General features: G+C 32.1%; 2 protein-coding genes and 1 long non-coding RNA gene across 6 annotated transcripts; 2 read left to right on the top strand and 1 right to left on the bottom strand.

Annotated features, from left to right (window-relative positions):
* Positions 1 to 2,664: 2,664 nt before the first annotated feature.
* Positions 2,665 to 3,703, top strand: LOC116850320. Its single transcript, XM_032828452.1, has 4 exons — positions 2,665 to 2,729; positions 2,836 to 2,892; positions 2,954 to 3,174; positions 3,254 to 3,703. Exons 1-4 carry the CDS (start codon positions 2,665 to 2,667, stop codon positions 3,493 to 3,495), a joined length of 585 nt encoding a protein of 194 aa, XP_032684343.1. The 3' UTR covers positions 3,496 to 3,703.
* A 246-nt stretch (positions 3,704 to 3,949) lies between these two features.
* Positions 3,950 to 5,086, top strand: LOC116850318. The gene is made up of 3 exons (XR_004379311.1): positions 3,950 to 4,014; positions 4,408 to 4,524; positions 4,590 to 5,086. It is a non-coding gene; the product is annotated as an uncharacterized LOC116850318 (long non-coding RNA).
* A 468-nt stretch (positions 5,087 to 5,554) lies between these two features.
* LOC116850316 (protein ALP1-like) lies at positions 5,555 to 11,245 on the bottom strand. 4 transcript variants are annotated; one of them, XR_004379310.1, is made up of 4 exons: positions 10,336 to 11,245; positions 9,273 to 10,214; positions 8,199 to 9,184; positions 5,557 to 7,968 (listed from the first exon to the last, which is right to left on the bottom strand). XR_004379310.1 is itself a non-coding variant. In XM_032828447.1 (3 exons), exons 2-3 carry the CDS (start codon positions 8,323 to 8,325, stop codon positions 7,352 to 7,354), a joined length of 744 nt encoding a protein of 247 aa, XP_032684338.1. In that variant the 5' UTR covers positions 8,326 to 10,214; positions 10,336 to 11,245; the 3' UTR covers positions 5,555 to 7,351. The 4 variants fall into 4 exon arrangements, 2 of the variants coding, with proteins under 2 accessions (XP_032684338.1, XP_032684339.1); XR_004379309.1 differs by having other exon boundaries at positions 5,558 to 7,968; positions 8,199 to 8,546; positions 8,643 to 10,214; XM_032828447.1 differs by having other exon boundaries at positions 5,555 to 7,968; positions 8,199 to 10,214.
* Between the last annotated feature and the right edge of the window lie 6 nt (positions 11,246 to 11,251).

The raw sequence follows: 11,251 nt of genomic DNA, 5'->3' as shown, positions 1-11,251 counted from the left end.
TAATAATAACCCACACGCATTACAATTGCAATATATCATGAGAAAACTGTTATCCCTTATAGAAATATCATACTAAGAGTCATTGATAATTACTTATTTTCAGTATTAAAAATACTGAATAATAAGTAATTACCAATGATTCTTAATATGATATTTCTATAAGGGATTCCGAAATAATATAAGAAATTCTAATAATATGAATTGTACACAATTTGATACTGATCCCCTTGGTTCGATGTTTGATTTCACCTGGAAAAAGAAAACAAAAGAGATCGTATTATGTGAAAAAAATAGTGAAACTGATGATGAAAATTGTATTGGTAATAGCACGGATATACCTATTACACTGCAAAACTTACAGGAACATATGTTGTATTATATTAGCGGATACATAATAAGAAAGCTACATAAAATAAATTGTTATTCTTGCGCAGAAGCATTATTACAAAATAATACAGAACACAATTATGCACATTATGCACATTTTTCTAGATTTTTAAATTTTAATAACAATGGTGGTTTAGTTAGGCCTTCTACAAGTGTTTATAAAGTTATTCTGGAAACTGAAAAACATATTCGGTTGTTAAGTAAAGATTTCTCACAATTTGCAGTTAAACAGTTAGATATAAAAGTAATGACACATGTTAAAAATTCATTAGCACTAGATGTTAGTATATTTCCAAATTTATATTGTGAGGATATAGATTTATTAGAAATTCCACATAAACTTAAATTAATAACGACTTTAGCACAGCACTATTTAAAAATACGATTATATACATATTCGCAATTTTACACACAAGAAGTACTAAAACCACTGCGGAAAAGACACAGCTCACAAAACAAATTTTATTTTCATGTGAATAACTATTTGTATTCCTATAATTCTATGTTGTATTCTATATTATATATTCTTCGTTATCTTGTGTAATAAATCTTATCTTACCTTAATACGTTTCCTATTATAAATACCTACATACATTTCCTTTCTCATTTTCTATATAATTAAAATACATTATTTATTTAACTACTAATAAAAGAAATATATACATGTTTCGGTATTATTAATAATATAGCGCATAGAGAGAGGGAGGGAGGGAGAGAGAGAGAGAGAGAGAGAGAGAGGGGAAAGAGAGAGAAAACTTAGATTACAAAACCTGGTTTTGTTCTTGACAATAAAGCAGATTAGGATTTTAATTTTTTTTACTCATTTTATTTTATTTATGTTAAGAAATGATAATCATAACATATACTTTACCTTTCTTTTGTATGTTGTACACTGTATTTGTATATTTAGTATTAGTATTTAGTTTATAAAATTAGTGACATTATATATAATATAATTACGTGTAGATGCATATACTTTTACAAATTGTCATTCTACAGCTGCAAATAGCAGACGACACAGGAAGCATTCCACTTTATACTCGTATCAATTGCGGCATCACAGCGATAAGTGGAACGCTCCTAGAGGGTACTATGTCATGTATAAGTTGTACATTATATATGGGTACACTAATGGCGCCCGAGTTAGCAGTCTAAGGTATAGTATATATGTCTATGGTTTTTCATGACTGTTGATTTGGGGAATGGTATAGCATCAACGCAACTGAGTATACATAATTTCTGGTATATTCTCCGCATATAGTTATGAATTACGCAGAATGTAACAGCGCGCTATTAATAGCAAATTAGTGAGGCACAGTAGCACACAATCCTATTGAACACTGAATGATTGGTTAAATCTAATTCGATTTAGCAATTTAGTAGATAAAGCAGAACACCGGTTGGTGATGCTCTGCTTAGGACAGTCTGTAGCAGACATATACAGCAACAATATTAAAACGTAACTTCTGATAGTGCCGGTACCGATCGCTTTTGTCTCTATGTTTTTACGTCCACGTTTCTACATCTCTCCACGATTTCAATAATAAAAGGTAATCCTCTTTTTTCTTTTCTAAATATATAATATTAAATATTTAGATAATTATCCAGTTTAGCGGCCTCACCTCCGATTTCGATGAAAGTAGGCTCAATCGACGCGTTTTTGCATGCCAAATAACTTTTTCCTCTGACCAAATCGTCGCTCTCTACTGCGAAGCGAGATATTAATAGACAAAGTTGAGGGCGCGTTAGGTTAAAAAATCTGACATCACATAGACGTCACATAGACGTAAAGTACTGACACGAATATGCTCTGTCGCCATGTGCGCATGCTCTGTAGCCACATGCGCAAGAGTTTTCTTTAGTTGGCGCTAGTAAAGCTCGAAATTTAAAATGCAAAAAACATGAAAATGAAGACAATAAGTTGTTATGCATGTTATGTACGCACGCACGTATGCACAATGTTAAATTTATTTGACTTTGTATGTTTAATTAACGACCGTGACAAATTAATAGATTTTTTATTACAACACGGTGTTTTAGCATCTACAATACAGTGTGGTAAATGTAATAACGAGTTAAATATTAATAAAACAACATTATGGTACCAATGTAGAAAACGGTATTTGGTAAGAAACAAACATAAAAAATGTATTTCCGTGCAGTGCAATTTTAAGAAAAGTGCGACGAAAGGTACTTGGTTTGACAAGAGTCATCTTGACGTGGAAAAAATATGCAAAATTATTGCATGTTTTTTGATGTTACGACATCCACATCAAGATGACACGCAAGATGAAACTGGCATCTCACAAACGATTGTTGACTGGTTCAATTTTTGCAGAGAAGTAATTATATTTGAATACATATACATAATACAATTCTCTACTTAAGAAATATGTTTGAGAAAGATAACATGTAAAATATATGTTTTGATGTTATTTGTATTTACAGGCTTGTGTATTCTGGACTGAGAAGCAAAGCGAAAAGCTTGGTGGTCCAGGATGCACAGTAGAAATCGATGAAGCAAAAATTGGCAAGCAGAAATACAATCGTGGCCGACTCGTGCAAGGTCAAGGATTTTTGGAGGATACGAGCGAGAATCAAGAAAGATTTTTATTATTCCAGTGCAGGATCGGACGGAAGATACACTTTTACAGTGTATCAAAGAATGCATTTTACCGGGCACAACGGTGATATCAGATTGTTGGAAGTCTTACAATTGTTTAAACAGTGAAGGGTTCCAACATCTGACAGTTAACCATTCTTACAATTTCGTTGATCCTGAAACCGGTAAGAAATGTTTTAAATGCTATTTTCTAGTATCTAATTTTCTAATATTTTATTATTATATATTTTTTTACGTTCTCAGGGGCATATACCCAACATATTGAACGCGTTTGGAGAGAGGTTCGGGGAAATATCCCAAGATATGGGATTAGGTCTGATCACTTTATAGTATATTTGTCCGAATTTCTCTTTAAACGTGTTCATAGCCGACTGGAACGTATCGAAGTCTTTTTCGATATTATTGCAGAGATGTATCCTCCATTAATCGAGGATCTTTCCGAAAAGAAGCCAGGGACATTCGGAGCAAGTACCAGTACTGCGTGAAAAACATGTTTTTTATGTATCTTTGTACCGTTTTCTATATCGGTACCATAATATTGTTTTATTAATATTTAGCTCGTTATCATATTTATTATACTATAATATATTGTAGATGCTAAAACACCGTGTTGTATTAAAAAGTCTATTAATTTGTTACAATTGTTGATTAAAAAATTGGTAATTATTCAGTCATACCGTCTATCTCTAGCTATGTAACTAGGGGGCTACGCCCCCCAGAGCCCCCTATCACGGGGGGTGGGGGCTACAGTCTTTTGTGAGAAATTCACTCTTTAGCTTAAGCATAAGAGACTATAGCCCCCCCCTGATAGGGGGGTCTGGGGGGCGAAGCCCCCAGTTACATAGCTAGAGATAGATGGTATGACAGATTTTCTAACCTAACACGCCCTCAACTTTGTCTATTAATATCTCGCTTCGCAGTAGAGAGCGGCGATTTTGTCAAAGGAAAAAGTTATTTGGCATGCAAAAACGCGTCGATTGAGCCTACTTTCATCGAAATCGAAGGTGAGACCGCTAAACTGGATAATTACCAATATTTATGTGCAAAAATATTTTTGTATATATTTCTGATAATATGTTTGCATATAATCTTAATAATTTGCGATAAAATAATATTCAAAATTTTGAGATCACGCTTCCGAAAGTCGTAAAAAGGAACAGAAAAATATAATAAATTTTAAAGTCCAGTATTCTAAAACGCTAACTTTATCATCTATTTAGCGAACGAGATATATAGAGTGTCTTTATGTCTGCAGTAATCTGAATGTAACATAACCTCAATGTAACTAAATCTCAAAATTGTGACTTTGATATTATTGATCTACTATATTGTAAGCTTATATTTAATACGTATATGTAATATCAAAATGTTCATGATAGGTTTTCTTTATGTTATAGTTTCTTTACGATACCAATTTATTGGCAAACTCAGAGTATTAGCGATACAGCTGCGAATTATATATCTACAAGAATCAGTCAGGAAACTATCCAAGTGGGGCAGAAACTACAAACTAAGTATGATAATAAATTGGTTTACATCCAGTAAATCATAACATATATATATATAATTTATATTACAGAATTGTCACAAATGTAACATGTAATCATGAGAAGTATGTTGTGCAATCCGTGAAATGTACAAATAAAAGTACATTTGCTTTCAGTATACGTATAATTGCATTTTTTAGGAGAAATAATTGAGTAGGATCCGATTGACCACGGTACGATTGGATACAGATTATAATGATTGGTTCGATCTGGTAATTCACTAGATAATTCTTTTCATCGATTGGTGGTGTCCAATCGTACTGTAGTCAATCGGAACGCTCCCGAAATAATTTCGCGCTATATAACTCTAACCGAATCAGAGTTCGACAATGTTGCTGCAGAATGGTTACGCTTTGCCAAGCAGAGGAAAGAGAGAGATGACAAGATAAATACTACAAGAGAGAGGAATGACTGAGACAAATATTACAAATAATAAGTATATTAGTTAAGGGTCATCTACAATGGCTGTAAGAATATCGCTGTAAGGCTGTAAAACGCGATTGTAACTACGTATTTCCGGTGTAATAGATTGTAACGAAAGCTGTAAGCGAAATAAATTATTTTCATTTCTTACAACCTTAGCCTTACGTCGACCAATCAAAACAAGGCAGCACGTAGTAAAGCGCGCGAATGTTAAATTAGTTAAATTAGTTAAGTTCAAGTTAGTTGCTCATATAGTCCAAACTATCCAAACGTACCTAGAATTAAACTTCTTTTCAAAAAATGGGAAGTGAAGATGAAGAAGAGTTAATGGATGACGAGGAGAGAGAAGAGATAGAAGATAAAGAACTTATTAACATTATCAGAGCAAATCCTTTTTTATATAAAAAATCGGAAAAATTATATAGTAACAATGAGGTTAAGAGATTATCTTGGGCGGGTGTATATCAGTTGGACACGGGGCAATTGGACACAGTCCAATCACAAGTCGCTGTTCCAAGGGACCCTACAAATGTCTCTAATCACACGGTGCTGTGATTGGCTGTGTCCAAATACACCGTGTCCAAGTGCACCACTTCCATCTTGGACAACTACCGACGCAGGTTTATCAAAAAAAAAGACAGGTATTTGTAATTTATTTATATAAAACCTTGAATGAACAGAAATTTTCTAAATATTAAATTAATAAAGGTTTATTCATGTGAAAAGTGAGGTCATATTTGTATAGGTCCTGAGCATAGATTTCTCCAACTATGACAGCGGTTTGCAAAAGAAAGAAAGAAAATTATTCAATCTCAAGGACGATCTGGTGTTGAAGCCAACCATTTAACATATACTCCTACATGGGGTCTTTATAACGATTTGATGTTTCTAGTTGATGTAATAAAACATCGAAGGTAAGTGCTAATTACTTTGTTCTGATTTTAAATTGTACTGAAGCATATATTGATTATTTCATTCTTTTGTTTAGTACTACAACTAATTATAAAAAAAAACTCCCAACAACAACAGTACCTGAAACTGTGTTATATAATTCTGCGATGCACAGTCCTTCAACTTCTATATCAAGTTGCTCTTTATCTACACTAAGTGTGTATAACGAAAATCTGACAGTTTTTACTGAAGGTTTGTTTTTGAAAACTTACTTCTTATTTTTAACTATTGTCTTTATTATAATACAAAATTTATTAATATAAAAGACAGGTTTAATGTTCTAATGTCTTATTATTGGTATTTTAGATGATGTCAGTAAGCATTGAGACATATGCATATGCTGAAAATCCATTGCCTTTATCTACAAATATTATAACAGTTCCAGAAAATAAGCAAAGAAATACATCATCTGCAAAAAAAGTAGAACAAGTAATAACAAGTGCTTGTAAAAAGAGTGTTCCAGAACCAGATTTATTTGCTTAAAGCAAGAAACGAAAAGTAGATATCTTTAATAAAGCGATACTTCAGAAATCAAACCATTTGAATATATAGCACAAAAAGTAGGGGATGCATTGTTAACATGTACTTCAGAAGCGGGAGCGGTGCACTTGGACACGGTGCATTTGGACACAGCCAATCACAGCACCGTGTGATTAGAGACATTTGTAGGGTCCCTTGGAACAGCGACTTGTGATTGGACTGTGTCCAATTGCCCCGTGTCCAACTGATATACACCCTATCCAACTGATATACACCCCTTCAGAACCTGCTTCTGTTACACCTCATGCTACAGAATTTCTAAGTTCATTTTCTCAGGATATAAAAGCTATGTTAAGTTCTATAGGTTTTGCTTTGCAGAAAGTACCTGAACCTAAACAATTAGATTGCCTAATTGATATTATGTAGTTAGTGAGACAACACATTAATTACAAAAATTGAGTATTTTTGTGTATTATAAATCTAAATGTTAAGTGTTTTTGTTTGCTAGTTGGTACTCTGGCCAAAATGAGAGTGCAATTTATGTGTAGTGCATTATGACTTTACCAAAGTTTTAGTAATATAACGCAACTCGCACATGTGTTCCTAAAAAGTGTTAATTTATGTTTTATATTTAATATTCATAAAAAGTTGCTTTATATAATTTGTGAGAAGAAAATTTTTTAATAATAAAATATAATATTTCAATATGTTATATTGATCTATTGCTTTAATTAATATTGATAACAAAGAAACTTATTTTATTTTTATATATTTTATTTTATATTTGACAAATTGTACACTTATGATACGTAATTATATACACTATAATCTTCACAATTACAAAATTGAATAGTAATTGTGAGGACTATTGTAAATGTCTAACCAGGTATTTATATTATATCCCCTTAGTGCTTTTTGAAATTGCCAAGGTGCTTGAGCATTACCAGTAGGTGATATAAAATAATCTCTTAAATAATTTCTTAAATAACTTCTTAAATAATTTTATAAAATAATCTCTTAAATAATTTCTTAAACCTAAAGAAATAGCACCAGCTCTGTTAGCTCCTACTCGCGACAGTTCTTTAAAGTATTGATCAGCTCCTATAGTACGCCATCGACCTTCTATTATTATTCCTTCATCAGTCTCCATATCACACCAGTCAAGATGATAATATTTGCTATCATTACTGTTCATTGCAAAATTGTGTAAACAAATAAGTGCTTTACAAATCCTTTCTGCATTTTGTACTGAGCACATTTTTCTATGTAGGATTCTCCATTGAGAGCTAAGAATTCCAAACGCATTCTCTATACATAATCTTGCTCGCCCTAATCGATAATTAAATATTCGCTCTTCGTCTGTCATCTTGCCTACTCTTCTTGGGAAAGGACGCATCAGATATGGTTTCAGGGGAAATGCTTCATCAACCATAGCAACATAAGAGAACGGAACATCTCTGTTTGGTAAAGGTATAGGTTCTGGTAAGTTTGCTGTACCATTTTCCAAATCAACTGCCAAATCTGTCGTACTCCATATACTACCATCACTTATTGAACCTGCGAATAAGTTATGTTCATTACCCATTGAAAAACGGTTAAAAAAAAATATTGAATCCACATCGATTCAAACATCAATCCCGTTGACAAATTTATATCGATTCGACGTCGAATTTATAAATAGGATTGATATTTGATTAAATCAATGTGGGTTTAATGTTTTTTCAATCAACCATTTCTCAATGCGTAGTAAATAATGATGACCTATATCGCATAAAAAGTACATTTACCATATTGGCCAATATCAACCCACGTAAACTTGTAATTAGCATCACACATCGCCATGAGAACGATGCTAAAATATTCTTTATAATTACAGAATTCAGATCCTGAATATGGTGGTGCTTGTATTTCCATATGGCGACCATCAAGTGCCCCAATGCAATTTGGGAATTGCCATTTGAGAAAATAGTTTTTGCTTATTTTCTTCCAATCTTCACTATTTAATGTGGGTAAAACAATCGGTTGAAGAGCAAGCCATATGGCGTTGCAAACTTCTGGTGTAATTTGTGCACTGTTGATTTTCCACAACGGAATTCCAAATGTTTACTGCGCACAGTATCGCAGATACAAGATACCTAGAAAAAAAATAGGAAAGAAGCAATTAAACAGAATGTTAATTTAGTTAAAATTATTATCAATTATTGTAAAGAGAAAGAATGATAGCTACTTACGTTAAGGTAATGGCTAATTGTGTATTAGGTGACAAAGGTTTACGAATGCTACGTTTTCTTAAATATGGAGTTACTAGCCCTTATAGAAATATCATACTAAGAATCATTGATAATTACTTATTTCCAGTATTAAAAATACTGGATAATAAGTAATTATCAATGATTCTTAGTATGATATTTCTATAAGGGAGCTTTAGTAGAAGTTGATATTGTTTCGGCCAAAATCGAGTGTAAGCAAAAAATTTTTCGTGATCTGTCATTGTCATTTCACGAAATAGATTACACACAAATCCCTGTTTTTCTTTTTTTTTATTGATCGGCTTGACCCACCAACGTCTGGTTTTGATTTTTTTATTTTCTATAAGCTGAAGGAGAATACTTTGTTGTCTCAACAACATAAAAACGGTTATAAGTCCTAATTTCTTTAAATCCATTTGTTATTAATTTGATTAGAATAAAAAACAAGCTTTGATAAACACAGACGACGTCAGTTGAAAAGTTTAACATTCCTTTGGAATCGATACCGGTCAAAATTCCTTCTCCTACAAAAATATATAGAAATATAAGGAATAACTAAAAACTGTAATAAACAAATAAAATAATAAATTCTGAATAAATCTGTCAACGTACTGAGTTCTTCTTTTTTCTTGATCCGCCTTACATCTTTCAACCATTGTAGACAACACTGTTTTAAGAAAATTTTAATTCTGTGACCAAAGTTAACTTTGCAACCTTACAGCCATATGCTTACAGCCATTGTAGATGACCCTTTAATATTACAAGCACACTCATTCAATGGCATGTATAACATTGTACACACATATATTATATATGTATGTGTATATATACAATAGTATGTATTTATAATAATGTTAGCTACAAGCTAACATCATATCGAATACCGAATATTCGTTACATTTCTATTACAAACACATGTTTATAGTAATATTTATATTAGTGATATATCGTAAATATCACTTATTTCAAACCAAAGATTTGAGTAACATATATATTTTACAAATATATATGTAATTTAGATTTATTAATATTAAGTCTGTATGTTATTACATATAAATCGAAAATTATTCCGAATTTCATTTCAAGAATAACATGTATATGTCGTGCGTGGAACATTTGCTTATATTTGAATATCTTTTGAAAATTAAATTGAATGTTATCCTTTGAATTCCTTCTTCTGGATTTTAAACAAACCGGAGAAGTTTTGAAATATTAATTATAATTATTGTCACTTATATTAATTTATAGTATTGTTAATAATATATATGGCATGAATATTGTATAGTGGCAGAATCCTCTCCAATGATATTTCCAGAAGATAAGTTATTGGGTGTTGGAACTATTTCCTTTTGGCAGCAGAGTCCGCACTAACTACCCGGTGGGTGTTTGGACTGTTATCCTGGGATGGCAGAATCCGTATCGGTGGAATTTTCTGAAAATAAGCTAGTGGGTGCTGGGACTGTTCCTTTTGGGGGCAGAGTCCGCACTGGTTACACCGATGTGGGTGCTGAGACTGTCGTCCTTGGGTGGCAGAGTCCGCATCGGTGGAATTTTCTGGAAATAAGCCAGTGGGTGCTGAGACTGTTCCCTTTTGGATTACGATAGTAAGTGTAAAATGTTAGTTTTATTTAATTCAATATATTTCTTTAATTTAGTAATTTTATAAAATTTTTACTTTTAGGTTGCGAGAGATCTCAAATATATCGTTTAGCATATAGTATCCTTCCGCATCACTGCTGTATCGGGAACATGTAATTAGCTGTCTCTTACTTCGTCCAAATAATCCTTCATTCGTTGTCTGGTAATTAGCATTTGCTACACTTTTTCTGGCTGATTTCAAATTGGCTAAAATATAAAAATAAGAATATAAGTATTATACTTATCATTCTTGTAAAATGTTATATGTATTTTTAGTCCCAACACTCACTGGCCTATCTTCTGACAATACCGGAGCGGACTCTGCCACGCCATTGCCAAAATTTTCTAAATTCTTTTTTTAATGTTTGGAAGAAATAATAAAAATAACATTTAACTTAGTTTTCAAAAGATTCACAATATTCATTATATTCTCATATTTTTATGTGGCTCAAAAGATTCCATTATAACATTCTGCAGAATGTTTGACATATGTTTCGTATAGTTCTGTTTTTTTAAACATGTACGTTCATTAATATTACAATTTGACATTTTATAAAATTTTACAAGTATGTTTCCTATGATCCTGTTTCTTTTTTTTAATATATCTACGTTCATTAATATTGCGATTGACATTCTGCAAATGTTAAAAATATATTCTGCGACTGATTTTCTGTAAAATAATTTAAGTTAAGTTTCTTATGATTTCTTTGAGTGTGAAACCCATTTGGCTATGCTACGACTGGTTACAACTCTTGATTAGCTAATTAAAATAATATTAGTACTGACGAGCATTGGCCATTCGTTGTGTCCAACGTCAATGAATCGCAACGTGATCGAACCGAACGCTCTCGTTTCGTTCCCTCACAATTATATTTTAATAATTAATTCACCTTGTTTATTGTGATAAACTCGTAAATATTTATGTTCTGTGATAAACATGTTACATACCATAT

The sequence above is a fragment of the Odontomachus brunneus genome, unplaced genomic scaffold (genome assembly GCF_010583005.1).
Source record: "Odontomachus brunneus isolate Ranch 3 - 2012 unplaced genomic scaffold, Obru_v1 Obru_scaffold_142, whole genome shotgun sequence".
Lineage (NCBI taxonomy): Eukaryota > Metazoa > Arthropoda > Insecta > Hymenoptera > Formicidae > Odontomachus > Odontomachus brunneus.
This window is presented reverse-complemented; position numbering and strand designations above follow the sequence as displayed.